The sequence below is a fragment of the Mobula birostris genome, chromosome 18 (assembly GCF_030028105.1).
Source record: "Mobula birostris isolate sMobBir1 chromosome 18, sMobBir1.hap1, whole genome shotgun sequence".
Classification (NCBI taxonomy): domain Eukaryota; kingdom Metazoa; phylum Chordata; class Chondrichthyes; order Myliobatiformes; family Myliobatidae; genus Mobula; species Mobula birostris.
In genome coordinates, this window is record NC_092387.1 from 6962148 (window position 1) to 6989803 (window position 27656).

At 43.1% G+C, this 27656-nt stretch overlaps 1 protein-coding gene and 1 pseudogene across 8 annotated transcripts in view; one reads left to right on the top strand and one right to left on the bottom strand.

Moving 5' to 3' along the window:
* Positions 1 to 6947: 6947 nt before the first annotated feature.
* On the top strand, positions 6948 to 8145 carry LOC140212238 (fatty acid 2-hydroxylase-like; annotated as a pseudogene).
* A 5980-nt stretch (positions 8146 to 14125) lies between these two features.
* The window catches only part of myo9aa (myosin IXAa), a 359701-nt gene continuing 346170 nt past the window's right edge, over positions 14126 to 27656 (bottom strand). For all 8 annotated transcript variants that reach the window (XM_072282122.1, XM_072282124.1, XM_072282123.1 and 5 more), the window contains 3 exons: positions 20574 to 20776; positions 18274 to 18416; positions 14126 to 17472 (listed from right to left, as the gene is read on the bottom strand). In XM_072282122.1, coding sequence (XP_072138223.1) covers positions 16997 to 17472; positions 18274 to 18416; positions 20574 to 20776 — 822 coding nt within the window. In that variant the 3' untranslated portion in view covers positions 14126 to 16996. The remainder of the gene's footprint in view (positions 17473 to 18273; positions 18417 to 20573; positions 20777 to 27656) is intronic.

Here is a 27656-nt window from a genome sequence, read left to right on the forward strand (position 1 = left end):
CAATGCCAACTCCATCTGGAAGCAGTTGCCGTAGGGAAAGAGATGAAAAGGAAAATCTGGCCTTTCTTTGATGGCAGCAAAAGACCAATATAAATTTGTCATTTATCCAAAAACTTTATTTTATAGCACATGTGCTCTTCCTTTAGCCATGTATAAAATCCATTACAACGATTTTAAGTTGATTTTTGAAGGAAAAAAGTGAAATTACAGAGGTTTTGGACATGGCGACCTGTCACAGTTTATCCCCTTCCATAGATATTGCCAGACCTGCTGGGTTCCTCAAGAATTTTGTGTATGTTGCTCTGAATTTCTGTTTATCTGTGTTTATCACCCAGGTGACCTGGCTAAACATTAGGCATATTTTGTCTCACGACTCCTCTCGAGAGCACCAGAACTGAGTTACCGTGGAATCCTGGAACAGATGCTCAAGCTCTGACATTTATTAGTTATACTTTGTAGCAGCTTTCCTTACATGTAGAAAATAATTCCTTTAAATACAGCTTTAACTGCAGCTGGAATCATCTCTCTCACAGGGAATTCTGCATGATTTTGCTGATAAAGAGAGAATAAATCCAATTCTTACTTTTTTGAGTTTACTACCACATGAGCTTCTCAACAGTACATGGAGTGGGGTCATCTTAAAGATGCTGCTCCTTTAATGAATAAAAGCCAAGTACAAAGGGGAGGAGATGATGTAGGATAAAGTAGTAGAGATTACAAGTTTCAATTAAGCAGATTTATGAATGAGGAGCAGGTGTGAAGGTCAGAAGAGCTTAAGGTGAAATCACTTCACAGCAGAACAATTGAAGTGCAAACACGACCTTAATTGCCAGGAATTGTAATTAATTTTTTAAAAAGTCTTATTACCATAGCTCAAGATCTACAGTGCTTTCCAGGTTATAAAATACTTATGGCGCAGTAACTGCTGAAATGTAGGAAACTAAAGAAAACTTTATTTGTCTGAATCAGAAATCAGAACCAGGTTTAACACAAAATACTCTGCAGATGCTGGGGTCAAAGCAACACTCACAACACGCTGGAGGAACCCAGTAGGTCGGGCAGCATCCGTAGAAACGATGAGTCGATGTTTCCACGGATGCTGCCCGACCTACTCAGAATCAGGTTTAATATGTCGTGAAATTTGTTAACTTTGCGGCAGCAGTATTATGCACAATATGATTGGTGGTTGTCTCTCGGGCTCCGAAGAAGACTAAACATTGTGCACTCGTCTGTGGAAGGCCGAATCACACATGCGGTTGCAGGTTGGACATGGAATGGCGGTTGTTAGAACAGGTGTATACACAGCTTTGTGGTGTTGGTCTCGTGATGCTGCAAGGCGCTGATTTCGGTCATCCTCAAAGTCAGACGCAGCTTTTCTGGTCAGGGCACGTCACGAAGCCCTGTCGGCTGCGGACTCCTCAAGTTGTCGAGGCTGGAGGTCTGCCCATTTGATGTACGATTTCAGATGTCTTTGAATCTTTTTCTGGGGTGGCCCTGATTGTGACTGCCATGCTCAAGCTCACCGTAGAGCAGCTGCCTGAGGATTCTTGTTTCACTCATGCGGATTACATGGCCAGTCCAGCGTAGCTGGGCCTGGAGGATCCTTGCCTCAATGCTTGTGTTGTTGGCTCTGTCAGGACTTCCTGGTTGGTGATTCGGTCCTGCCATCGAATCCTCATGATCGACCGCAGACAGCGCATGTGAAACTGCTCCAGCTGTTTGATGTGCCTGCAGTACAGGGTCCAGGTTTCGCAGATGTACAGGAGAGAGGTGAGGACCACAGCCTTGAACACCTTGAGCCTGTTTGAAAGCTGAATGCCCTTGTGCTCCAGAACTTTGACACGGAGTTTCCCGAGTGCCTGGCTGGCTTTCCGGATCCTTGCTATGATCTCTTTGTCAAGGGATCGGTCACTGGAGATGGTGCTTCCTAGATACTTGAAGCTCTCCACATTCTTCAGGACAGTGCCGTCAATGGTGATGCATGGCTGAGGAGGGTGACTGTTTGGTGCAGGTTGTAGGAGAACTTCTGTCTTACCGAGGCTGATTGTCAGGCCGACAGTTTTGAGGCTGCAGAGAACTTGTCGACAATGGTCTGCAGGTGGTTCTTCTGGTGGGCCACGAGGGCACAGTCATCAGCAAACAAGGGCTTCAGTGATGAGCCTCCTCAACGTTTTGGTCTTTGCAGCAAGGCGTCTCAGGTCAATCATCAATCCATCTAGGCAATATCTTATGTGAATACCCAGGTCTAGGTCCTTAACAGCATGTTTCAGCACTTGGGTGAAGAAGAGGTTGAAGAGCACTGGTGCTAGAACACACCCTTGCTTCACGCCATTTGAGATGTTGAAAGTCTGAGGTGGGGAACCATCTGAGAACACTTCTCCTGTCATGCCACCGTGGAGCAGGTGGATAAGTGTAGTGAATTTCTGTGGGCAGTCAAGCTTTCTAAGGATGATCCACAGCGCGTTTCTGTTGACCATGTCAAACGCCTTCGTCAGATCGATGAAGACAGTGTCATGTTCTGTTCCAGGCACTTCTCCTGTATCTGTCTCACTACGAAGATCATGTCGACAGTGCTGCGTTCGGAACAAAAGCTGCATTGCAACTCGGGAAGGTTCTCTTCTGACACTGTTGGAATCAGTCTGTTGAGGATGATGCAGGCGAGGATTTTTCCGGCAATGGAAATTAGTGAGATGCCTCTGTAGTTCCCGCAGTCCGTTCTTGAACCTTCGTTTTTGTAGAGGGTGATTATCGTTGTGTCTCTGAGGTCAGGGGGCTTCTCCTCTCCTTCCCAAATGCTCGTCCGGGTGCTGTGGAAAGCCTCAAGTGATTCCTTGCTGAGTGTCTTGTACAGTTTAGCAGGTATTCCATCCTTGCCGGGCGCCTTGCCACTGTTCATCTGCATGATAGCCTTCTTGACTTCATCTATCGAGGGAGGATCATCTAGATATCATGATAAATATGGGGAAAAACCTGAATTACAGTCAATATATGTATGTATACTAAATAGTTAAATTAGAATAAGTGGTGCAAAAACAAATTTAAAAAGTAGTGAGGTAGTGTTCATGGGTTCAATGTCCATTTAGGAATTGGATGGCAGAGGGGAAGAAGCTGTTCCTGAATCGCTGAGTGTGTGCCTTCTGTACCTCCTACCTGATAGTAACAGTGAGAAGAGGGCATGGCCTGGGTGGTGGGAGTACTGATGGATGCCGCCTTTCTGAGGCATCACTCCTTGAAGATGTTTTGGATACTATGGAAGCTAGTACCCACAACGGAGCTGACTAACATTACAACTCTCTGCAGTTTACTTCGATCCTGTGCAGTAGCCATCCTTCCTCCCCGTCCCACCACAACCCCCATACCAGTCAGTGATGCAGCCAGTCAGAATGCTCTCCACAGTACATCTGTAGGAATTTTCAAGTGTGTTAGGTGACGTACCAAATCTCCTCAAACTCCTGATGAAATATAGCCACTGTCTTGTCTTCTTTATAGCTGCATCGATTATGTTGGGACCAGGTTAGATCCTCAGAGGTCCTGACACCCAGGAAGTTGAAATTGCTCACTCTCTCCACTTCTGATCCCTCTATGAGGACTGGTTCATGTTCCCTTGTCTGAGCCTTCCGGAAGTCCACAAACGGCTCTTTGATCTTACTGACATTAAATACAAGGTTGTTGCTGTGAAACCGCTCAACAAGCTGGTATATCTTGTTCCTGTACGACCTCTCATCTCCATCTGAGATTCTGCCAACAATGGTTGCATCATCAGCAAATTTATAGATGGCACTTGAGTTATACCTAGCCACACAGTCATGGGTATACAGAGAGTAGAGTAGCGGGCTAAGCACACATCCCTGAGGTGCGCCAGTGCTATCAGTGAGGTGGAGATGTTATTACTAACACAAAGAGATTGTGGTCTTCCAGTTAGGAAGTCAAGGTTCCCGTTGCAGAGGCCTAGGTTCTGTAGCTTTTCGGTCAGGACTGCGGGAATGATGGCATTAAACGCTGAGCTATAGTCAATGAACAGCATCCTGACATAGGTGTTTGTATTTATGTGTCACATGTGTATCGAAACATACAGGAAAGTGTCATTTGCATCAATGGGCAGGATGTGCCAACATAGCATACCCACAATTTAATGACCCTGACCCATACACTTTGGAATGTGAGAGGAAATCCACAGTCACTGGGAGAACATACAAATTTCTTATAGATGGTGCTGGAATTAGAACATAGAACATAGAACAGTACAGCAAAGTACAGGCCCTTCGGCCCACAATGTTGTGCCAACCCTCAAACCCTGCCTCCCATATAAACCCCTACCTTAAATTCCTCCATATATCTGTCTAGTAGTCTCTTAAACTTCACTAGTGTATCTGCCTCCACCACTGACTCAGGCAGTGAATTCCACGCACCAACCACTCTCTGAGTAAAAAACCTTCCTCCAATATCCCCCTTGAACTTCCCACCCCTTACCTTAAAGCCATGTCCTCTTGTATTGAGCAGTGGTGCCCTGGGGAAGAGGCGCTGGCTATCTACTCTATCTATTCCTCTTATTATCTTGTACACCTCTATCATGTCTCCTGTCATCCTCCTTCTCTCCAAAGAATAAAGCCCTGGCTCCCTTAATCTCTGATTATAATCTATACTCTCTAAACCAGGCAGCATCCTGGTAAATCTCCTCTGTACCCTTTCCAATGCTTCCACATCCTTCCTATAGTAAGGCGACCAGAACTGGACACAGTACTCCAAGTGTGGCCTAACCAGAGTTTTATAGAGCTGCATCATTACATCGCGACTCTTAAACTCTATCCCTCGATTTATGAAAGCTAACACCCCATAAGCTTTCTTAACTACCCTATCCACCTGTGAGGCAACTTTCAGGGATCTGTGGACATGTACCCCAGATCCCTCTGCTTCTCCACACTACAAAGTATTCTGCCATTTACTTTGTACTCTGCCTTGGAGTTTGTCCTTCCAAAGTGTACCACCTCAGACTTCTCCGGGTTGAACACTTCTCCACCTGCCACTTCTCAGCCCGCTTCTGCATCCTATCAATGTCTCTCTGCAATCTTTGACAATCCTCTACACTATCTACAACACCACCAACCTTTGTGTCATCTGCGAACTTGCCAACCCACCCTTCTACCCCCACATCCAGGTCGTTAATAAAAATCACGAAAAGTAGAGGTCCCAGAACAGATCCTTGTGGGACACCACTAGTCACAATCCTCCAATCTGAATGTACTCCCTCCACCACGACCCTCTGCCATCTGCAGGCAAGCCAATTCTGAATCCACCTGGCCAAACTTCCCTGCATCCCATGCCTTTTAACTTTCTGAATAAGCCTACCGTGTGGAACCTTATCAAATGCCTTACTAAAATCCATATAGATCACATCCACTGCACTACCCTCGTCTATATGCCTGGTCACCTCCTCAAAGAACTCTATCAGGCTTGTTAGACACGATCTGCCCTTCACAAAGCCATGCTGACTGTCCCTGATCAGACCATGATTCTCTAAATGCCTATAGATCCTATCTCTGGAATCTTTTCCAACAGCTTTCTCACCACAGACGTAAGGCTCACTGGTCTATAATTACCCGGACTATCCCTACTACCTTTTTTGAACAAGGAGACAACATTTGCTTCCCTCCAATCCTCCGGTACCATTCCCGTGGACAACGAGGACATAAAGATCCTAGCCAGAGGCTCAGCAATCTCTTCCCTTGCCTCATGGAGGAACCTGGGGAATATTCTGTCAGGCCCCGGGGACTTATCCATGCTAATGTATTTTAACGACTCCAACACCTCCTCTCCCTTAATATCAACATGCTCCAGAACATCAACCTCACTCATATTGTCCTCACCGTCATCAAGTTCCCTCTCATTGTTGAATACCGAAGAGAAGTATTCATTGAGGACCTCGCTCACTTTCACAGCCTCCAGGCACATCTTCCCACCTTTATCTCTAATCGGTCCTATCTTCACTCCTGTCATCCTTTTTTTCTTCACATAATTGAAGAATGCCTTGGGGTTTTCCTTTACCCTACTCACCAAGGCCTTCTCATGCCCCCTTCTTGCTCTTCTCAGCTCCTTAAGCTCCTTTCTTGCTTCTCTATATTCCTCAATAGACCCATCTGATCCCTGTTTCCTAAACCTCATGTATGCTGCCTTCTTCCACCTGACTAGATCTTCCATCTCACTTGTCACCCATGGTTCCTTCACCCTACCATTCTTTATCTTCCTCACCAGGACAAATTTATCCCTAACATCCTGCAAGAGATCTCTAAATATCGACCACATGTCCATAGTACATTTCCCTACAAAAACATCATCCCAATTCACACCCGCAAGTTCTAGCCTTATAGCCTCATAATTTGCCCCTCCCCAATTAAATATTTTCCTGTCCTCTGATTCTATCCTTTTCCATGATAATGCTAAGTGCCAGGGAGTGGTGGTCACTGTCCCCCAGATGCTCAACCACTGAGAGATCTGTGACCTGACCTGGTTCATTACCTAGTACTAGATCTAGTATGGCATTCTCCCTAGTTGGTCTGTCAACGTATTGTGACAGGAATCCATCCTGGACACACATCACAATCTCTGCCCCATCTAAACCCTTGGAACTAATCAGGTGCCAATAAATATTAGAGAAGTTAAAGTCACCCATGATAACAACCCTGTTATTTTTGCACCTTTCCAAAATCTGCCTCTCAATCTGCTCCTCTGTATCTCTGCTGCTACCAGGGGGCCTATAGAATACTCCCAATAGAGTAACTGCTCCCTTCCTGTTCCTGGCTTCCACCCATACTGACTTAAAAGAGGATCAGGCAGTTTTAAATAGCCAGGCATATAGTTTGTAGGACAATTGGATTTGTGCAGTGGTTCCTGCCGTGGAGAGACAGGCTGTCCGAGAACGAGGAAAAGGCCATCAAGCTTCAGATATTGTGATGGATGCAAGATGCAAGTCAGTGGATCCAGAAAATGATTTAGTAGACTGGAATAAGCATCTGTTGTGGCAAGTTGGTCACTTGCGTGAGAAATATGATGAATGGGTGCATCAGCCAATAGATCGGCCTATACGCCTCTTCTATTCAGATTTTGTAGAAGCTTGTTCAAAAACAGCACGGTATGTGGTGCCATTAGTTTGGTTTCCCATTGTGATTATCTTTAGCTGGTATGGCTACAGCAAGCTGGCAGAAGGCAAGACTTGGGTTTTCACATCTTTCACAACAGAATATTCCATCCCTGTCCACAAGTACTTCTTCCCTCTACTATTCCTGATTGGAATGTTTCTGTGGTCCTTGGTTGAGTACCTGATCCATTGGTATGTCTTCCATATGAATCCGCCAGCAAGAAACTACTACCTCATCACTCTTCACTTCATGCTTCATGGACAGCATCACAAGTCTCCATTCGATGGTTCGCGATTGGTCCTTCCCTCCTGTTCCAGCATCGCTCGTTGTAGGCTTATTCTTTGCTGCTTTTCACCTGCTTGCTCCGGGAGCAGTCGGCAATTCCATCTTTGTTGGAGGTCTCGGTGGACATGTTATGATGATACATTATTATCTGCATTATAGAAGTTGCATGGGTAGGTTAATTGGCCACAAATTACTACAAACCTTATTTTTAGACCAGAGTTAGTTCTTAGAATTAGTTTTACAGACCACAAAATGTCACACTAGGGAGTTTCAACTTTTGCTACCTTTATTTGCAATTGTTGCTTCCTCCTCTCCCTTCCGTTCCAGTCCCGAAGGTGTGGCCTCCAGAATCCATTAAAGGAGCAGCAACTTTAAACTGACACACTCCATGTACTATTAAAAAGATTAGATTAGCTTTATTTGCCACATGTACATCAAAACATACAGTAAAACACACCATTATCGTCAAATTGCAGGTTGTACCTGGCAGCCCGCAAGGGTTATCACACTTCCGGCACTAACATTGCATGCCCACAAGTTACTGGCCGTAAACTGTACCCATCTTTGAAGTGTGGGAGGAAGCTGGAGAATTCAGAGGAAACCCACACGACCACAGGGAGAATGCAGAAAAGCCTTACAGGCAGCTGCGGGAATTGAACCGCAGTCTGTGATTGCTGGTACTGTAATAGTTCTGTGCCAACTGCTAGGCTATGATGCAGCCCCATGACATATCACCTGGTATGTAGATTCTTAAAAAGTAAATTGCACTCATTCTCACACACTAAAGTGCTGGTGAACGCAGCAGGCCAGGCAGCATCTCTAGAAAGAGGTGCAGTCGACACTTCGGGCCGAGACCCTTCGTCAGGACTAACTGAAAGAAGAGATAGTAAGAGATTTGAAAGTGAGAGGGGGAGGGGGGGATCCGAAATGATAGGAGAAGACAGGAAAGGGAGGGATGGAGCCAAGAGCTGGACAGCTGATTGGCAAAAGGGATATGAGAGGATCATGGGACAGGAGGCCTAGGGAGAAAGAAAGGGGGAGGGGGCATCAGAGGAAGATGGAGAGCAGGCAAGGAGTGATTGTGAGAGGGACAGAGGGAGAAAAAAAGGGGGGAGGATAAAAATAAATAAATAAGGGATGGGTTTCCCCTTTTTTTTTTCCGTAGATGCTGCCTGCCTGCTGCGTTCACCAGCACATTTTGTGTGTGTTGCTTGAATTTCCAGCATCTGCAGATTTCCTCGTGTTTGCATTCATTTTCACTCATCGGCAAAATATCCGTCACGCAGCAGTTGCTGTTGCTTACATCCCTCTCATTCACTTGCATTTGGAGATAACAAGGCTGAGTGCAACCACTTGACCCCATTTCCTGATCCAGTCCGGTTCAAATACATTCCTAGTTAAATTTGCAATGTGTCTGATGACCTTGGCTAACTGCCAAAGCCTGAGCAATCATGTGGTCTTAGTTTAATACCTTGTTTATACAGTGGAAAATAAGTTTCAAGTGTTAGCAGAGCAAACAACACTTCACTGAGCTGATAGGGGCACTGAAGCACTGAACCTTATTTTGCAGATGACATGTCATACTATTTTTCGTATGTTTTAGTGGATTTTAACAACATTGTAAAAAAAAACAGCAGATTCTAAATAGTGTTTGGGACAATATTTATTCTGCAACTAATACCTATACATAGCCACACTGGTCATCATTTTTTGTAATGTTTCCTGTGTGCAAATTGGCTAGTTTACAGATGGTGCAAGATGGCATATCTGAACTCATTTGGAGTGGCACATTAGTGTGGTGGTTAGCACCATGCTTTACAGCAGCAGTAATCACTGTTTATAGTCCAGTGAGTGGGCCAGTGAAGGAGTGGAGCTTTGAGGCTTTGAGTTGAGAGATTCTGGCAGTTTTGGTAGTTGGTCTGTGCAATCAAGTCAATCAAGATTTGAATAGCTCAGACTCAGCAGAAAGCAATCGATGTCAGGTGACAAAGCATTTTGAAAAGCTCAAACAGATAAATAGAGGGAAAGCTCAAGCGAAGCGGCCAGTGAGTGAGTGGAGCTTTGGGGCTTTCACTCGAGAAGCTTCGACGAGAAGAAGCGGAGGACGAGCTTGCTTGCAGTTAGTTTTTACAATGCCTCCTGAGACGGTGATGTGCCTCTCATGTGAGATGTGGCAGTCTTGGGGGAACGCCCCTCTCCCGCAGAGTCACATCTGCCAGAAGTGCATACGGCTAGGCGATCTGGAAGACCATGTAAGGAATCTGGAGCAGCACCTGGATGACCTTCGACTCATAAGGGAGAATGAGGCAGTCATAGATAAGAGCTATAAGGAGGTAGTCACACCTAGGCTGTCGGAAGCAGGTTGTTGGGTGACGGTCAGAGGGGGGAAAGCGAAGGTGAGCAGACAGGTAGGGCAGAGCACCCCTGTAGCCATTCCTCTGAATAATAAGTTTACCGTCCTGGATACTGTTGGCAGGGACAACCGACCAGGTGTGAGCCACGGTGGCAGGGCCTCCGGCACTGAGTCTGACCCTGTGGTGCAGAAGGGTGGGACGGAGAAGAGGAGAGCTGTCGTCATTGGAGATTCTATAGTCAGGGGAGCAGACAGGAGATTTTGTGGATGTGAGGACACCCGTATGGTTTGTTGCCTCCCGGGTGCCAGGGTCCAGGATGTCTCTGACAGGGTGCACAACATCCTGGTACGAGAGGGAAAGCAACCAGAAGTCGTGAAGCATGTTGGGACTAACGACATAGGCAGGAAGCGGGATGAGGTCCTGAAGTGTGTGTTTCGGGAACTAGGCAGAAGGCTGAAGAACAGGACCTCAAGGGTGGCATTCTCAGGATTGCTGCCAGTGCTACATGATAGTGATGGTAAGAATTGGAGGAGATGGCAGTTGAATGCGTGGCTGAGGAGTTGGTGCAGGGAGCAGGGTTTTAGATTTTTGGATCATTGGGATCTCTTCTGGGGAAGGTGGGACCTGTACAGATTGGATGGGTTGCACCTGAACCCAAGGGGGAGCAATATCCTTGCAGGTAGGTTTGCTAGCATAGTTTGGGAGGGTTTAAACTAATTTGCAAGGGGGATGGGACCTGGAGCAATAGAGCAGTGAAAGAAGTGCATGGAGTAAAGCCAGATCTAACATACAGAGAGGCTTTGAGGAAAGAGAAGCAGAATAAACAGTGTAAAGACAGTAAGGTAGAAGGGCTGAAGTATGTGTACCTCAATGCAAGAAGCATCAAGAACAAAGGTGATGAACTGAGAGCTTGGATACATACATGGAATTATGATGTAGTGGCCATTACAGAGACTTGGCTGGCACCAGGGCAGGAACGGATTCTCAATATTCCTGGATTTCAGTACTTTAAAAGGGATAGAGAGGGTGGAAAAAGGGGAGGAGGGGTGGCATTACTGGTCAGGGATACTATTACAGCCACAGAAAGGGTGGGTAATGTAGCAGAATCCTCTTTTGAGTCAGTATGGGTGGAAGTCAGGAACAGGAAGGGAGCAGTTACTCTATTGGGGGTATTCTATAGGCCCCCTGGTAGCAGCAGAGATACAGAGGAGCAGATTTTGGAAAGGTGCAAAAATGACAGGGTTAGGATCTTTATGTCCTCGTTGTCCACGGGAATGGTACTGGAGGATTGGAGGGAGGCGAATGTTGTCCCCTTGTTCAAAAAAGGTAGTAGGGATAGTCCGGGTAATTATAGACCAGTGAGCCTTACATGTGGTGGGAAAGTTGTTGGAAAAGATTCCTAGAGATAGGATCTATGGGCATTTAGAGAATCATGGTCTGATCAGGGACAGTCAGCATGGCTTTGTGAAGGGCAGATCGTGTCTAACAAGCCTGATAGAGTTCCTTGAGGAGGTGACCAGGCATATAGATGGAGGTAGTGCAGTGAATGTGATCTATATGGATTTTAGTAAGACATTTGACAAGGTTCCACACGGTAGGCTTATTCAGAAAGTCAGAAGGCATGGGATCCAGGGGGTTTGGCCAGGTGGATTCAGAATTGGCCTGCAGATGGCAGAGGGTCGTGGTGGAGGGAGTACATTCAGATTGGAGGATTGTGACTAGTCGCGTCCCACAAGGATCTGTTCCGGGACCTCTACTTTTTGTGATTTTTATTAACGACCTGGATGTGGGGGTAGAAGGGTGGGTTGGCAAGTTTGCAGATGACACAAAGGTTGGTGGTGTTGTAGATAGTGTAGAGGATTGTCAAAGATTGTAGAGAGACATTGATAGGATGCAGAAGTGGGCTGAGAAGTGGCAGATGGAGTTCAACCCGGAGAAGTGTGAGGTGGTACACTTTGGAAGGACAAACTCCAAGGCAGGGTACAAAGTAAATGGCAGGATACTTGGTAGTGTGGAGGAGCAGAGGGATCTGGGGGTACATGTCCACAGATCCCGGAAAGTTGCCTCACAGGTAGATAGGGTAGTTAAGAAAGCTTATGGGGTGTTAGCTTTCATAAGTCGAGGGACAGAGTTTAAGAATCGCGATGTAATGATACAGCTCTATAAAACTCTGGTTAGGCCACACTTGGAGTACTGTGTCCAGTTCTGGTCGCCTCATTATAGGAAGGATGTGAAAGCATTGGAAAGGGTACAGAGGAGATTTACCAGGATGCTGCCTGGTTTAGAGAGTATACATTTTGATCAGAGATTAAGGGAGCTAGGGCTTTACTCTTTGGAGAGGAGGAGGATGAGAGGAGACATGATAGAGGTGAACAAGATAATAAGAGGAATAGATAGAGTGCACAGCCAGCGCCTCTTCCCCAGGGCACCACTGCTCAATACAAGAGGACATGGCTTTAAGGTAAGGGGTGGGAAGTTCAAGGGGGATATGAGAGGAAGATTTTTTACTCAGAGTGGTTGGTGCGTGGAATGCACTGCCTGAGTCAGTGGTGGATGCAGATACACTAGTGAAGTTTAAGAGACTACTAGACAGGTATATGGAGGAATTTAAGGTGGGGGGTTATATGAGAGGCAGGGTTTGAGGGTCGGCACAACATTGTGGCCTGAAGGACCTGTAATGTGCTGTACTATTCTATGATCTTGGTCAATAGCATTTTCAACTGACAGAAACATCAGGGTACAGATGGTTCTCCGAACCTGAACTTTACTCAGATACAGTCTATACTAATTTTCCTGCTTGAAGATGATCAGACCAATTCTGTGGTTTGTATTTTCTGTAGTGCAGCACGGGCAGGTCCGATTGTGCCTAACTAGTGTGTTTCAACCTGTGGTGGCCGGTTATGAGAAGGAAGGTTCTGCAAGCAGCTTAATAAACTAAAGAGAAAGAGCCTTCCACTGTGTGTTAGTAGAATGCAGAGACAGTAAGGTAGAAGATGGCTGTCTCTGTGTGGAGGCCTGTGACTGGTGGTGTGCCACAGGAGGGTGACCTTAGTGAGGAGAATGGATAAGATGTTTGATTGGTCTTCTCCCCAAGGTAGGGGTGTCTAAAGTTAAAGTAAGTGGAAAGGTTTAAAAGGCACCCAAGGAGCAACTTTTTCCAGAAGGTGGTGAGTATATAGACAGGACAGAGTGGTTGAGACAGATACAATTACGACTTATGGACTTCGATAGGAAAGGTTGAGAGGAATGTGGTCCAAATGAAACTAGTTCAATTAGGTATCTTGGTTGGCTCAGATGAGTCAGACCAGCGTGGCTCTTTTCATACTGTGTGATTCTAAATGCCTTGGTGTCAAAAGCAGTTCCTCTCGTCACCTCTGGAATTCAGCTGTCATTGGGCCCAAAGCGGAGCAGTGATGTAAAAACCCAAACTCAGCATCAGTGAGTCTGTTACAGGGAGCAACAGCTGTGCGTGATACCTTCCATCAGCTTGCCGATGACTGAGATTTAGACTAATTGGGTAATTAGCTTGATTGGATTTGCTGTGTTTGCGAACATGACACACCTGAGTAATTTTCCTCTTGTTAAGTAGATGCCAATAAAGTAACTGCATTGGAACAGCTTGATTAGTGCACAGTTAATTCTAGAGCTCAAGTCTTTGACACTAAAAAACACTTGTGGGCCATCCTCAGCATATCTTTAGGTATGTTAGTTGTTAACATAAACGGCACATTTCACAGTATGCTTTCATGTACATGTTAAAGATAAATCTGAATCTGTTTTGCTGAAAAACACCACCAGGTTCAGGAACAGTTGTTACCCCTCGACCATCAGGCTCTTGAACCAGAGGAGATAATTTCACTCCTCTTCATTCATCCCCATCTCTGAACTGTTCCTACCACTTATGGACTCACTTTCAAGGACGTTTCATCTCATTGATATTTATTGCTTATTTATTTATTTATTATTTCGTTTTTCTCTTTGTATTTGCACAGTTTGTTGTATATTGGATATTGTCTGCCCTATTGGGGGCAGTCTTTCATTAATTTTTATTGTGTTCCTTTTTATTTACTGTGAATAGCCTGCAAGCAATTCTAATAATCTAATATGCTAAGTAATCATGGCTCAATTTCAACAGCAGCAAATGTCTTCCAAGCTTGCAACTTCAATGTGCAAGTTCAAACATTGAAGAATATCTTTTAGCCAGTATTAATGAAGCTACAGTCAAAACCTTCAGGAGGAAAGATGAAGAGATTATTCAAAATTAATGAACCATTGAACATGAATATTAAACTGTAAATTGCCATAATCTTCCTCTCAGTAAGTATATAAAGAAAAATATTGGCTACAACTCCATAAAAAGACAAGAACGAACTTTATTAGATCATGGCAAATTATTAAATTAGCATACAAGTAAAACAGTAACCCAGAAATGTATTCCAAACACCAATCCTGTAATACCAATTAGTCATATTTTACCGATGTATCTGATTTTGTTACAAACTCTGTATGACACTTTTTGAAATTATTTGACAGAAAGGGAACGATTGTAGACACAGCTGTGTCCTTGTACACCACAGATTGTGCAGATCTTGGAAATCTTAAGTAATGCACACAAAACGCTGGAGGAACACAGCAAGTCAGGCAGTTTCTATGGAGAGGAATAAACACTGAACATTTCAGGCTAAGGCCCTTCTTTGTCAACTGTTTATTTCTCCCCATAGATGCTGCCTGACATGCTGAGCTCTTCATGTCTCCTGAAACATCAGATACAAGAAACAATTCAATAATCATCTGTGATTTTAAATGCCATCACCACTGGACTCAGAGTGTTGCAACCACCCCTGTTTCTCCAGTTACGCAACCCTGCATAACCCCACTGCTTCTCCAAGATGTTGAACTGGTCTTGGTTTCCAACTGAACATTAAGCCATAAGTCCATTTTGCACTTCACACCTGTTAGTTGATCCACCAAAGACTGAAGTCAGATTCTCAGGTCACAGAATGGAAAAAAAATCTGCAAGGGTTTTGTGTTTGTCAGCAGCCAACATATTTGAAATTATTGGGTAAAGGCAGTAATAGTTTGGAATTCAGTTTTTGGAGGTGGGGGAGGGGAGATGCAGGGAATTAACAAAATAACTGATAAACCATGCAGAATACAACAAGCAAAACTAGTGTAATTGAGCCAGGCAAGAGTAATATACTGTATATTGCTCATTCAAACAGGGATGTCTTCAACTCCAACCTTTGATCAGCTCCTCTCCCACACTTTGTCCTGCATGAGATCTAGTTCCATTCTGTAGCCCTGTTCATGTGCAAAATTGTCAATTTCATAAATACTGTTTTCTGCTGTCAGAGAGAAAAATTAACTTCAGTAAGTTAAACCATTCCCATTCCACAAAGCTAGCTAGACTGGCAAAGGTAAACTTTCTCACTGCAATGGATCACTGAGGAGGTTCAAACCATGCAAACACAAGAATGTAACCAAAGACCGTTTCTGACTCAGAAAGATTCAGGTTGGAGTGGTTTAACCTAGCTGGGATCAGGAAAAAATAGCACAAACACACATAAAAACACACACACACACACACACACACACAGAAAGAGCAAAATGCCATTCATTATCTACCTGTCCCCATAAAGGGGAATAAAGGTTTCGTTTTTTTAATGCTATGATGCATTCTATCATTCTGGCGTCGCAGATTTGACTGTAGTATCTTTTAGATTCCTCTTCTATGCACAAGAAGAAAGTCGGGATGTAATTTATACAGCTTTCTCTTTAATAAGCCGTGGGAGATTTGTTCATGAACTTGTTTGTACACCGTACACAGATATATTTAAGAAATATTAGATAAATTGCACTTTATACACAAGATGCCATCCCAATTGCTAATGTCAAAAATACAGAGTTGAAACTGTCCAGACACCTCTCTGTTGGGTTGAAGATTACCAAACAGTTTACATGAGTACTTATTATAGAATATGACACAGGATAATATATCCTTTACAAAGAAATTTCTTGAAATATACAGTCATGAGCATACTATAAATTAGGAGAAGCCCAGCATGCCCATTCCAGTGATTGTTACATTCAGTTTTGTTCCTAATCTACTCCATAGATACTGCCTTTGGACAGGAAGCTACAATCTTATATCACAGAACCAAATTTTTCAAAGACAAATTTCAATTAAAATGAAAGGTTAAAAACAAAAACATTGAGTTAATAGTAAGCTTTAGAAATCAGACTAAAAATTCTTCAAGTCCTCTTTGCTTTTAATACTGACGATTCAATAGAAGATTTTCTTCTGGGCTAAGTTTCAAGGAGCCTGTATGATAATAGCTTACCTACACTTTTATCATGCATTGCAGTCAATGAGCTGCTGACTTGGGTATGCATCTGCTGTTATTGGGACAGCTGTTGGATTGGCAAGCTCAACGACTAGTCAGGTTGGTCCCTTTAACTCCATGTTTCATAAATTCTAAACACCCAGGAAGGAGCAGCATTACTAGACACGCAAAGTGGTTCCTGAAACCCTGAAAAAATGTCAGACATAGGACGTATGGTTAATGCATTATTTTTTTTTTTTACACAGACATTTTGGCTTACATTTCCCAGTGGCTACTGGATGTTTCCGAAACACATAAAAATATTTATCTAACAGCAGTGCCTCAAGTTAGTGAGAAGTGTTATTGAGTCTGATTGTAATTGTCATTTGCGATTTCCTAAATAAAGTCCCTTAATAATCTTTGACCATAAGCATTAATGGAGTGTAATTATGGGATGACAGTTCAAATCCACTTCCTTCCTTCAGTCTTCTGAAAAGTCCCCTCTTGTGGATGGCAAACACTGATTAAGCAAGTGCTCCTTCAAGTACGGCCTTCCTACCACAATGCTCTGAACTGCTGATAACCTTGTTGTCCCTCAAGAACAGCTGTTTGTGAATGCATCTGCAGCCTACATCCTTCTCAGCACACTGACAGGTGCAGACGTTCTGTCTTCTCAGTGTCTGAATGGTTAAGGCCACAGTACAAATCTTCCGGCAGGTTTTGTTTCCCCAAATAGAGAGAAATTGCTTCCCTTTGTCATTCCTTGAGGCAGTAATGCCATCTATGAGGATTGGAAGTATTGCATGTGATGCACTGAGATAGCAGCTACCCAAGAAAGATGCACTGGGATGGATTAAGGACCTCCACTCAATTAGGACAGAAACCTTCCAAGTTCTTGGTCTCACACCATGAACTCATTGTTCCCAAATACCACCAGCTGCTGGGGAGCACCGAAATCAGGGTCTGTGTTACACTTTTTGTCTGTGCCCAAGACTCCGTCAGTTGAATCTTTGGACTTCTGTGCCGAGCGCTTCATCATCTTTAATTTTTGTTTGCCCTTTTCTGGATTGAAGGTCCCTCTGCTTGTAAACTGTGGCCTCTCTTCCTGACTTTTAGCTCCGTCCATTTCGGCCCGTGGTTCTGCAGTGTTGGTGACATTGTGGGAGCGGTAAAGTGCCGGCGATGGTGATTTTGAACGGAAGCGAAATCGCTTTCCTCCTTGAGGTAAACAAGATAATGATTGTGACACTGCCGGTGAAGTGTGAACAGCCGATTCAACTGACACAATGGAGTCAGTTTTCTTCCTCTGTGGCCTCCTCAACCTTCTCCCTGTTTCAGATCGGGCCTGACCAATGGAACTTGTAACCAGGCTTCTTTCTGTCCATGAATGATAAAAACAAAACGTTAGTACCGGCAAGTTCTCTACAGATTGATTCTATTCTAATGTTGATGCTGACAAAGGCTGTTCAATTTAATCTAATAACTTGCTCCCCAAATATTTTTTTTTTGAGTTAAATCAAACTTCAGCTGCACCTCAAACTTAACATCCACAAGCCAGATTTCCAAGGACTTAGGATAGTTAGCTGCTGAAGGAAAGGAAGAAAATGCTGGTTAAGCAAACCGAGAACAACCACAAAATGCTGGAGGCACTCAGGTCAGGCAGCATCTATGGAAAGGAATAAACAGTTGATGTTTCGGGCCAAGACATCATCAGGACACTTCAGTTTGAACACTGTCAGACGAAGGGTTTCCAACATGAAATTCTCCCTTTCTCCCTTCCTGAATCTAGGCCTCTGCATCTGACAACCACCTGCCTTTTCCACCCTGACCACTGCATCCACGTGCATTCCCTCCCCAATCTGAATCTGCATTATCGTCCTTTTGGCCAGCAACATATCCATGGCACAGCTCCCAACTCTGGCTCACCCACACCAACCCCACCTCCTGCCATCATAATCTTTCTGACCCATCATCTGCCCAGAGACACAATGCTTCACCTTGCCCCCTTCAAACCACGTTACTTCTTCATGACAACACGACCTGCAGCTTTTACATCTGTCCCTCTCAACCGGCCGTGTCCCACTAGGGAACAAACTGTGGATTTAAATCTAGCAACACTGGAATTATCTGAACTGCTAACAGGCTGCAGTTGAGACCAAATGTCCTTGGATCGGTTACCAGAACGTTCTGATAATGCTCCCTCGGAGTCCATATTCAAGTTTTCAAAGCTGTCAGCAGTTCCGATGGATGCTTCTGACTCCAGGGTTTCGTCATCTGAGGCTCGTGGCTCCAGCGCAAGCATTTCAAATGTCAGCTCATCCCTAAAGCAAAGCATAATCTGTAAAATCTTGGACAATATACACAGAAAATGAGATGTCTACAGATATAAAACATTCTTCCTAGCCTTAAGTCTGATTGCTTTACTTCACTCGCCTTCTCAACTGCTGGAATAATAATAAAGGAGTTGCACAGCAGCCAAATTGACAATGGTTGGCTGCCTGCTACTGAGGAATAATGCCTTGATAACAAGTAACAGTGCTGAAGTCATGATCAAATACAAATATTCCCTTCAGAACTGAAATAATCGCGGCTTGCAGCCCAACTACATCATTCTGCTGTGTCCACGGTTACTTTTGTAACCAGTCTCAATGCACAACAGCTAATCAGTGCTCATCACAATAGAATACTCACTGCATAAGAAAACTTGCTAGCATTATGCCACATGCCAAATAAAAACCTGTTAACCTCTGAGGGCATTCAGCAAAATTGCTATAACAAAGGCTTCACCAATTCGGAGTACAGCTTATTTACCAGAACAAGGAGAGAGGTGTCACAGAATATTCCTTTGGGGCTCTAGGTATAATTGCTTCATTACATACAACTTCTCCACTGCCAGAGTGAGTAGCACAAGCCCGAGGTCAGATAATTGTCTGCCTGACACTGAGAATTCTTGTCTTTATTCAAAAGTGAGGCCCCTCTTAGGCAAACTGCAGAAAGGATTTAACTGGAAGAAATGGAAATAAGGGAGAAGGGAACTTTTTCCGTATTTCCTTATGGCACAGGAGGCCGCCATTTGGCCACTGAGTCTCTGCTGTCTCACAGAGTAATCTGGAGGCAAAATCACAGGAGATAAAATACTCTGACCCATTTGCTAATATAAATACAAGGACAGAAATCACCCTAGAATTGTCACAGCTTGGTAAGTTGCCCTTCAGACGATGGGACCCACGTGGCTTGGGAGTTCCAGGGTTTAGACCAGCAGAAAATGTCAACTTATATCCAAGTTGGACATTTGAGAGAATCCCAGAAGTGGTAGTGCTTTCATCACCTACTAACCACGTCCTTCTCAGTGGGAGCAGTCAGAGGTGTGGGAGGTGCACTCAGAACAGCTGCAGATATTTTGTAGAAAGTACACACAATGATCTCAGTGCACTGAGAGGGAGGAAACTGGTGCTTTGAGCATTGGATGGATGACCATTAGGCAAGCTGTTCATCCTGAAAGGACGTAATTTTAAGGTGATTGGTGGAAAGTACAGGGGAAATGTCAGGAGGTATATATTTTTTAAAAACGCTGTGTTTGATGTGTGGAGCACATGGCCAAGGGTAATGATACAGGCAGATACATTAGGGACATTTAAAAGACTCTTAGATAGGCACGTGGATGAAAAGAAAAATGGAGGGTGATGTGCGAGGAAAGGGTGAAATTGATTTTAGAGCAGGTTAAAGGGATGGCAAAACACTGTGGGCTGTACCATTTTTTGTTCTATGATGGGCTGAGCTTCCTTACTGTAGCTGGAGCTGCACTCATCCGACTGAAGAGTATTTCATAACATTAACCCATTCGTTTGTGGTGGGTGAAGTTTCAGTATCCGGAGGGAAGTGACGCATTGCAGGCTATCCAACCTCTGATTGTGGAGGGTAGGTACTTATAAATTCTCTCTTGTTGAAGACAATTACTGTGTGGTAAATGTTACCCGTTGCTTGTCAGCTCATGTCCTAGTGCCCTGCAAGCAGCTCTACGCAAACTGGAATTGTTTCCCTCACTGAGTTGTAAATGGAAGTAAACATTTTACAATGATCTGCAAACATATTTTATAACGGGACATCACTGATGATGCAGTTGAATAGCTAAAACTTCGAAGTAGACTCAGAAAAAGGCAGGTCCTCAGCAGTAAACTTTGAGAAGCATTGCTCGTCAGTCAGTTGTCAAAAAAAAGCAACCAATTAGCTTAAATTACCACTTCAAATCTTGAGATTGCACAGATTTCTTTATTCACTGGGCCTCAATTTAGCTAAACTACTTTTCTGTCGAACTTTGGCTTATACCTTCTGAAAATCAATGTAGTCAACGCTTAGATGTATTCGCTTTCTTCATCAACATTGTTATTTAATCAAAGTTTTGTACCAGCTGGCTACCTGAACTCTGTCCATAGCTCAAAAGCATCTTGACACTAGTCAGGTACTCTTAATACTCTTACTTTTCTTTTTGTAGAGTCTCTATTTGTTCGGTTAATACTCTCTCCTCTTGCTGCATGGCTGCCTTCTGTTGCTCTGTCAATTCCACATCAATTGACTCATCGGCACTCACTATTTCTTCAGGAACGTCTGTGACTGACAGCAATCGCATTGCCACCGGAGAAGTGGGACTGTTGTGATTGGAGCGGCGAAGACGGCCTTTCCCCTATAAAAATTATGCAAAATATCAGTCAGGCAAAATATGAAATGAGTTAAAACAAAGTGCATTCAATTGGACATTAATTGTCAAAGTCACAAAATTCACCTCTTTTGGCTTATTGTGGTGCTATTTTAATACTGAACAAAAGGTCAAGGTCACAACAGGTGTCATCAAGGTAATACCAGGAAAATTTCAGTGTCTTTCTATGAATATTTGAACTACATAATTCAGTCCTTGGTCTGTGTTGATTGAGCTGAACAGGGTAACTGTTCCTGCTCCTAGCTTCATTCTACTGGTCATGGCCTGAAGCATACGTGAACACTGAGTGAAGTTTGAAGTGCTTTACCCAATCCTAAATAGTGAAACAGTTTGCTGATAAAGCTCAAAGGATGTACCAAACAGTGAGTACCTGGTATGAAGACCACACCACAGTGAAAAATCTAACCTCATACATGAATGATAATGAACCAAAAAGGTGTTAACAAGCTCATTTTTAAAAGTCTGCAGTTTGTACATGATAAGGCAAATCAAATATTCCTCCTTTCATAATCTCCCACCATTTTTGCAAAGCATAATGCAATAATTCTGCGGCTGACATTCCAGATGGCTAAAACAATTAACAACTTCTGGATTTGGCCAAGGACACAGAACACTCATTTCAAAATGGTAGTTTATAGGAGACAAATACACAAGTTTTCTTTCAACTCCTAAACTTCTTGGCAAATGACTCCTTAATCTGTGATGTACTTTAACTCCTTCTTTGTTTAGTCTGAAAGCTACACTCTCTAACTGTAGTGGAGTACAATTGTCAAAGTCCATAATTACTGAACTGGCATGAAACACTTAAATCTTCTTTCTCTTTGCCGCCAAAGATACTTTATTGCTCTACAATAAATAGCGACAAAACATAAAGAGCACCTCGATATGTCTCAAATGCAGACAACTGAATGACGAGCCAGGCAGAATGCAATGCGAAACAAGACATTTTAGTGTAAAGTTTGTAAACTCGACTGTTTTTACTTATTTCAAGACTGTTACATATTATATGATGAAAAGATCTGACTTCGATTCAGATTGCTGAAAGACAAGCTTCTGGTTTGTTCCATTCGAATGCAGAGAAATTCCACAGAAACACTGCTGATACACGAGACGTACCAATGTATTTCAGCTGAAGATTGGTAGTTAACAACTGCTGTGTTCATGTGGTCACTAAAAGGATGGTATCTATTACTAGAAGGTTTTCTTGAATCAGGAATGAGAGAATGAGATTTCCCAATCTAATCTGAAGATTGTAGACACATTTCTTTTTAATTCCCGTCTAACTCCAAGACCTGGACCGGTTTCTCTCATCTCAGTGCTGAACTGTCTCTGTGGTTGTGAACTCACTTTCAGGGACTCTGTGGTTCATGTATTACATATTATTTGTTTACTTTTTATTGTTTGCACAAATTGTTATTTTTTTTGCAATTGGACATTTGTCTTTTTTGTGTGTTTTTTTCGTAGATTCTATTGTTTTTTTTTGTTTTCTGGCTGCCTGTAAGATTAAACTCAATGCTGTATATAGTTTACTTAACATACTTTGATAATAAACTTACTTTGAACTCACTGACAGCTTAGTACCAGCCACAGATACATAAAGGAAAACACCAGCATGACACAGATATACAAATGACAACAAAATGTGGATAAGAACCAAACCCAGCCTGCGCCCACTCCAGCAAATGGCCTTTTCTGATCAATTCCTTTTTCTGAAGAAAGAGGAATTAATACATGAATTAATGTTGACTGATATATAACAAATTATTTTAGCAAAGGAAACCGGTCACCCCCACAGGTCCTGGAATGTTGTGAATAGCAGATAATTGCCATCAGCTCTCATATCCATTGAATAACTGACTTTCTATTTAATTGTGGGGTTCATCAGCTTGTTAGGCTCTTGACAATGCATTCAATTCCAGATCCACTGGAATAAAATCCTCCAGTGATTTAAGGGTCTCAATCTCACTCTGTTTTCAGTGCATGTTGGAAAGATTACAGGATATACCTGACTTGATCATTAACTGGAAGGCTAGAGGCTGCAGCCAACATCACTGTTGCTGACATAATCTGCACCATGGAGTACGTTAGGCCAAACCATATCAAAACAAGACAAGGTACTGATGTAAAGTTGTTGTGATGGAATGAATGTCAAAACCATAAAATAAAAAAATGCAACCAAATGTGCAAACTAAAGCATAAAGAAAGAGAATGGTTTGAGAATTGTTTTGTTCAATATTCTGGATCAGAATTTTGTTGCATTGCAGAACATGCGGTGGTGCACCCCCCCCCCACCCCCACGTGCGCTGGAGTAGTCACAGTGCTGGTGTAACATTCTGAAGGCCATCATCAGGAGAAGAAAATCATTGCAAGCACACAAAACACACTAACCAATTTACCTTTTTACCACCATTTGGCTGCATGAGCAAGAAAGAGAAAACATGAAAAGTTTCAGCAACTCATAACAAACTTATTTGCAGAAAGATAAAGCGATTGGTAAAATGGCAGAGATATGGTGTAGGCCAAGATGGTTTTGTGCTCTAAACAATTGAATTGCACAAATCTGAATGCTGTTGTAATGGTAGTCACTTACATTGTGATAACTGAATTACAAACCTGCATCAGGCTGGGTGAACGAATCCTGAAGACGGCTACAGAAACAATATTCCAACACCACGCAGTTTGTAGGAGCATACAAGACTGGCTGTGATACAAGGTAGCCTGACTTATAAAGAACTATACAAATACTACTCTTGCTATATAACAAAAAAAAGTTCCTAGCGTATCATATTTAAAAGAAAAGCATACCATCACCTGAGCTTTACACTATCAATTTAAAGAATTAAGATCAGGAGCAAAAGGCAATGTTAAAACCTGATGTACATTTCTGAAATGCATATACAAGGTTGCTTCCATTCCTGTATGAAAAAACCTACAGTCTAATCTTAATGCATTAATAAATAAAATCATACCACAGAATCCAATTGCCTAGTTGAATGGAGTACGGCTTCACCTTCCAGCAAACTCAATAATAACCGATCTTTTCCTTGGAAAGAGTCAATGATTGTGAATCTACAATCATGAGGCCAAGAATTCCAAATAGACAAATAGATTTTTCATCTTGGTCCCAAAAGGGAAACCCCTTTCTTGAGGAAATGACTAATAGAATACTTGCTGCTGTAAATGAGAAAATGAACCAGAAACAACACAGACAAAATGCTGGAGGAACTCAACAGATCAAGCAACGTCTGTGGAGAGGAATAAGCAGTCAATGTCTGGGACTGAGACCCTTCATTAGGTTGGGAAAGGAAGGAAGAGGGAGGGGAATGAGGACAATCTAGAAGGTGACAGGTGAAGCCAGGTGGGTTTGGGGGTGGTGTATGGAGAAAGAAGCTGGGAGATAAAGGTAAAGGTAGGAGGGAGGACCATGGAAGAAAGGTAAGAAGGAGGGGCACCATGGGGGAGGTGATAGGAGGTCAGAGTGGGGAACGGAAGAGGAAGAAGAGGAATCAATGCTTAGGCCATCAGGTTGGAGGTACCTAGACGGAATATGAGGTGCTGCACCTCCACCTTGAGAGTGGCCTCCTCGTGGGAGAACAGGAGGCCATGGACCAACATGTCAAAATGTGAATGGGGATAGGAATTAAAATGGTTGATCACTGGGAAATGCAGCCATTTGTGGATGGAAATCAGAAACATATTTATTCACATTCTCAACAATGCTACTGTATCTTTTGCTCCTCCATGTAAATGAATTTGCCAAGAAAACAAACCATTCAGCAGACAATCAGTGCTGTCAATGATAAAACTAAACTACATTATATTAACAGTCCATGGATCCTGAGTAAACTACACAGCTTTTCCTTCATTGATTTTTTTTCCAATATTTCACCTCAAACCTTTGTGCTATCTTTAGCAACTCTAAAGTAATTTTTATTGGTTTATAATACTGGTGATAGCACTTTTCTGCTGTAATGTACAGAATCTGCATAGATGTTCACGTCATAGATAGTCAAACAGATATCACAGACCACAAACAGAATGTAGATTGGGCTAAGTCTTCATCCTGATATCCCAGGGTAACCCAACACCTCCCACCCCAATCTGATTCCTAAGCGAACAGCTAAAACAAGAACAAATAATGAAATCAAAAGACATAGGAGCAGAACTAGACCATTTGGCCTATCAAGTCTGCTCCATTAGTCCATCACGGTTGATTTATTGTCCATCTCAAATCTATTCCCCTGCATTCTCCCCGTAACCTTCAACACCCTGACTAACCAAGAAACCATTAACCTCCACTTTAAATATACTCAATGACTCGGCCTTCACAGCCGCCTGTGGCAATGAATTCTGCAGACTCGCCACCCTCTGGCTAAATAAATTCCTTCTCATCTCTGTTCTAAATGGACGTCCCTCTATTCTGAGGCTGTGCCTTCTGGTCCTAGACTCACGCACTATAAGAAACATCCTCTCCACATCCATTCTGTCTAAGACTTTCAATATCCGATAGGTTTCAATTAGATCCTCACCTACATTCTTCTAAACTTCAGCAAGTACGGTCCAGAGCCATCAAGTGCTCCTCATATGTTAACCTTTTCATTCCCAGAATCATTCTCATGAACCTCCTCTGGACCCACTCCAATACCATCACATCTTTTCTTAGAAAAGGGGCCCAAAACTGCTCACAATATTCCAAGTGTGGTCTGACCAAGGCCTTATAAAGCCTCTGCATTACATCCGTGCTTTTCTATTCTAGCCCTCTCGAAATGAATGCTAACATTGCCTTTGCCTTCCTCACCACCAACTCAACTTGCAAGTTAATCTTTAGAGATCCTGTACAAGGACTTCCAAGTCCATTTGCCCCTCTGATTTTTTTCCCCATTTAGAAAAAAAGTCTATGCTTATAAAGTGCATGACTACACATCCTAACACTATATTCCATCTGCCACTTCTTTTGCCTATTCTCTGTCCAAGTTGTTCTGTCAACTTCCTTCATCCTGCTGCTACACCAATGTATCATCTGCAAACTTGGCCACAAAACTATCAATTCCGAAAATGAATATCTTACTGGTCTACATGATACAGATTCCCAAACTCTTGGTGAATAAGTCAAAGAGGGTATTGTAGAACTTGATTACTTTTTACCGAAGTTTTAAATCTGTAGGACATTTCATTTTTACCAAGCCATGATCTGGAAGTATATTTCAATATTATAAACTCAATTTATGCCTGAATTATTCTGCAAACACAATTGCACATTTATTCCATTGCAAGTGTTTCCATGGGAATGCCCTAATACCTCCACTTTAGATTGATGCACTCCTTCAGCTGAATTACTTCATTTATATTCCCAAGTGTCAGGCAGAGAGTTCGAGGAATTAAACACAATGATGAAGAAACAACAAAATATTTCCCAGTCAACATGGCGTGTGACTCGGAGAACCACAGGTTCTCCTGGGCCTCCTGAACCTGAAGTCCTTCACATCTGCTGCACATGCGGGTTTGAAAGGTGCTGCAAAGGTACTTTAGTACTTCGCATGCTGCATATTATTGAGAAGATAGCTTAAAGTTGTGATGTATTTTTGGCACTGGGAGTGACTGATGGAGGGAACCAGCAAGCATCTGAAGACAGGAGTGAACAAGCATTTAAAGTAGGGGGAAGCAACATGCTAGCATCTGGAGTGGTGGAGAAAACATGCGGTTAGAGAGATGACGGGGATGCTGATCAAAGGGTTTCTTTATCTTGGTTGTACACAGCTTGACTATTATTGGAGCAATACTGATCCAACCATTCTATCGTAATTCGAACTTGTGTCTTATTGGTAAATAGACTTAATGGAGTCTAGTCTAGCTTTCAGTCAATACTGATCATTCCCAGATGCTGATCTGGAATAACTTGATGAAGGCGCAAGAGAATTGTAGCCACATATCACTTGTACTTGCAACTTTTTAACAGCAGTATGAACGTTGCCTTGGTCTAAGCAACTTGGGTTGCTTCATTACTTAGTACGAATTATGTATGGAATTAAATAAACACTCTCACATCTCATTTCTCACCACATTGTAGAGCGAAGGTGATGGATGATGATCAAACACTGCCTTGAAGCAAGAGAGGGCAGTCACTATCTCCCCTTCAGCTCTCCTATCCACATTTGGTACATGTGTGTAATGATGTTTGGAGCTAAATAGTCTAATGAAAATGAAACTAAGTGGGCCGGTTGGTGGCGCAATGACATAGGCGCCGGACCCGGAAGCAGAGGTTCCCGGGTTCGAAACTAGTCGTGTCCACTCCCAAGTACGCTTTCCATCCGTGCTGGGTTGAGTGTCGAGATCGCAACTCGACCTCGTAAAATAAAAGGAAAATACTGCAAAAACGTCTGTGTGAGGAGTGGCGCCCCACACAGTCTCCCTCTCATTCCACGCCTTGTAAAAAGCCATGAAAAAGACATCACGCACGCAGACGCACATGCACAGACGCGCACGCACAGACTCGCACGCACGCATGCACACGCCAAGAAAAAAGAAAATGAAACTAAGCATCATTGAGTAGATATCACTTCAAATTGCTGTTAACAACACCCTCTACATCTTTGCTGATGTCAATTGTAGACCAATAGGCAGTAATTAGCTGGAGTGGATGTATTTTACTTTTTGTGGACATGCCATAACTAAGCATTTACTGGGTATATGGCAGTGTTGTAAATGCATTGGAACAGCAGGGCTAGTCTGGTAAACAAGTCTTCAGCACCAAGGCCAGATGTTGAACGGTCAGATAGCCTTTGTTCCATAGTGCTCCAGCTGTTTTTTGATACATGTATAGGTTACAGTAGTGAGTACTTGAGGAGGG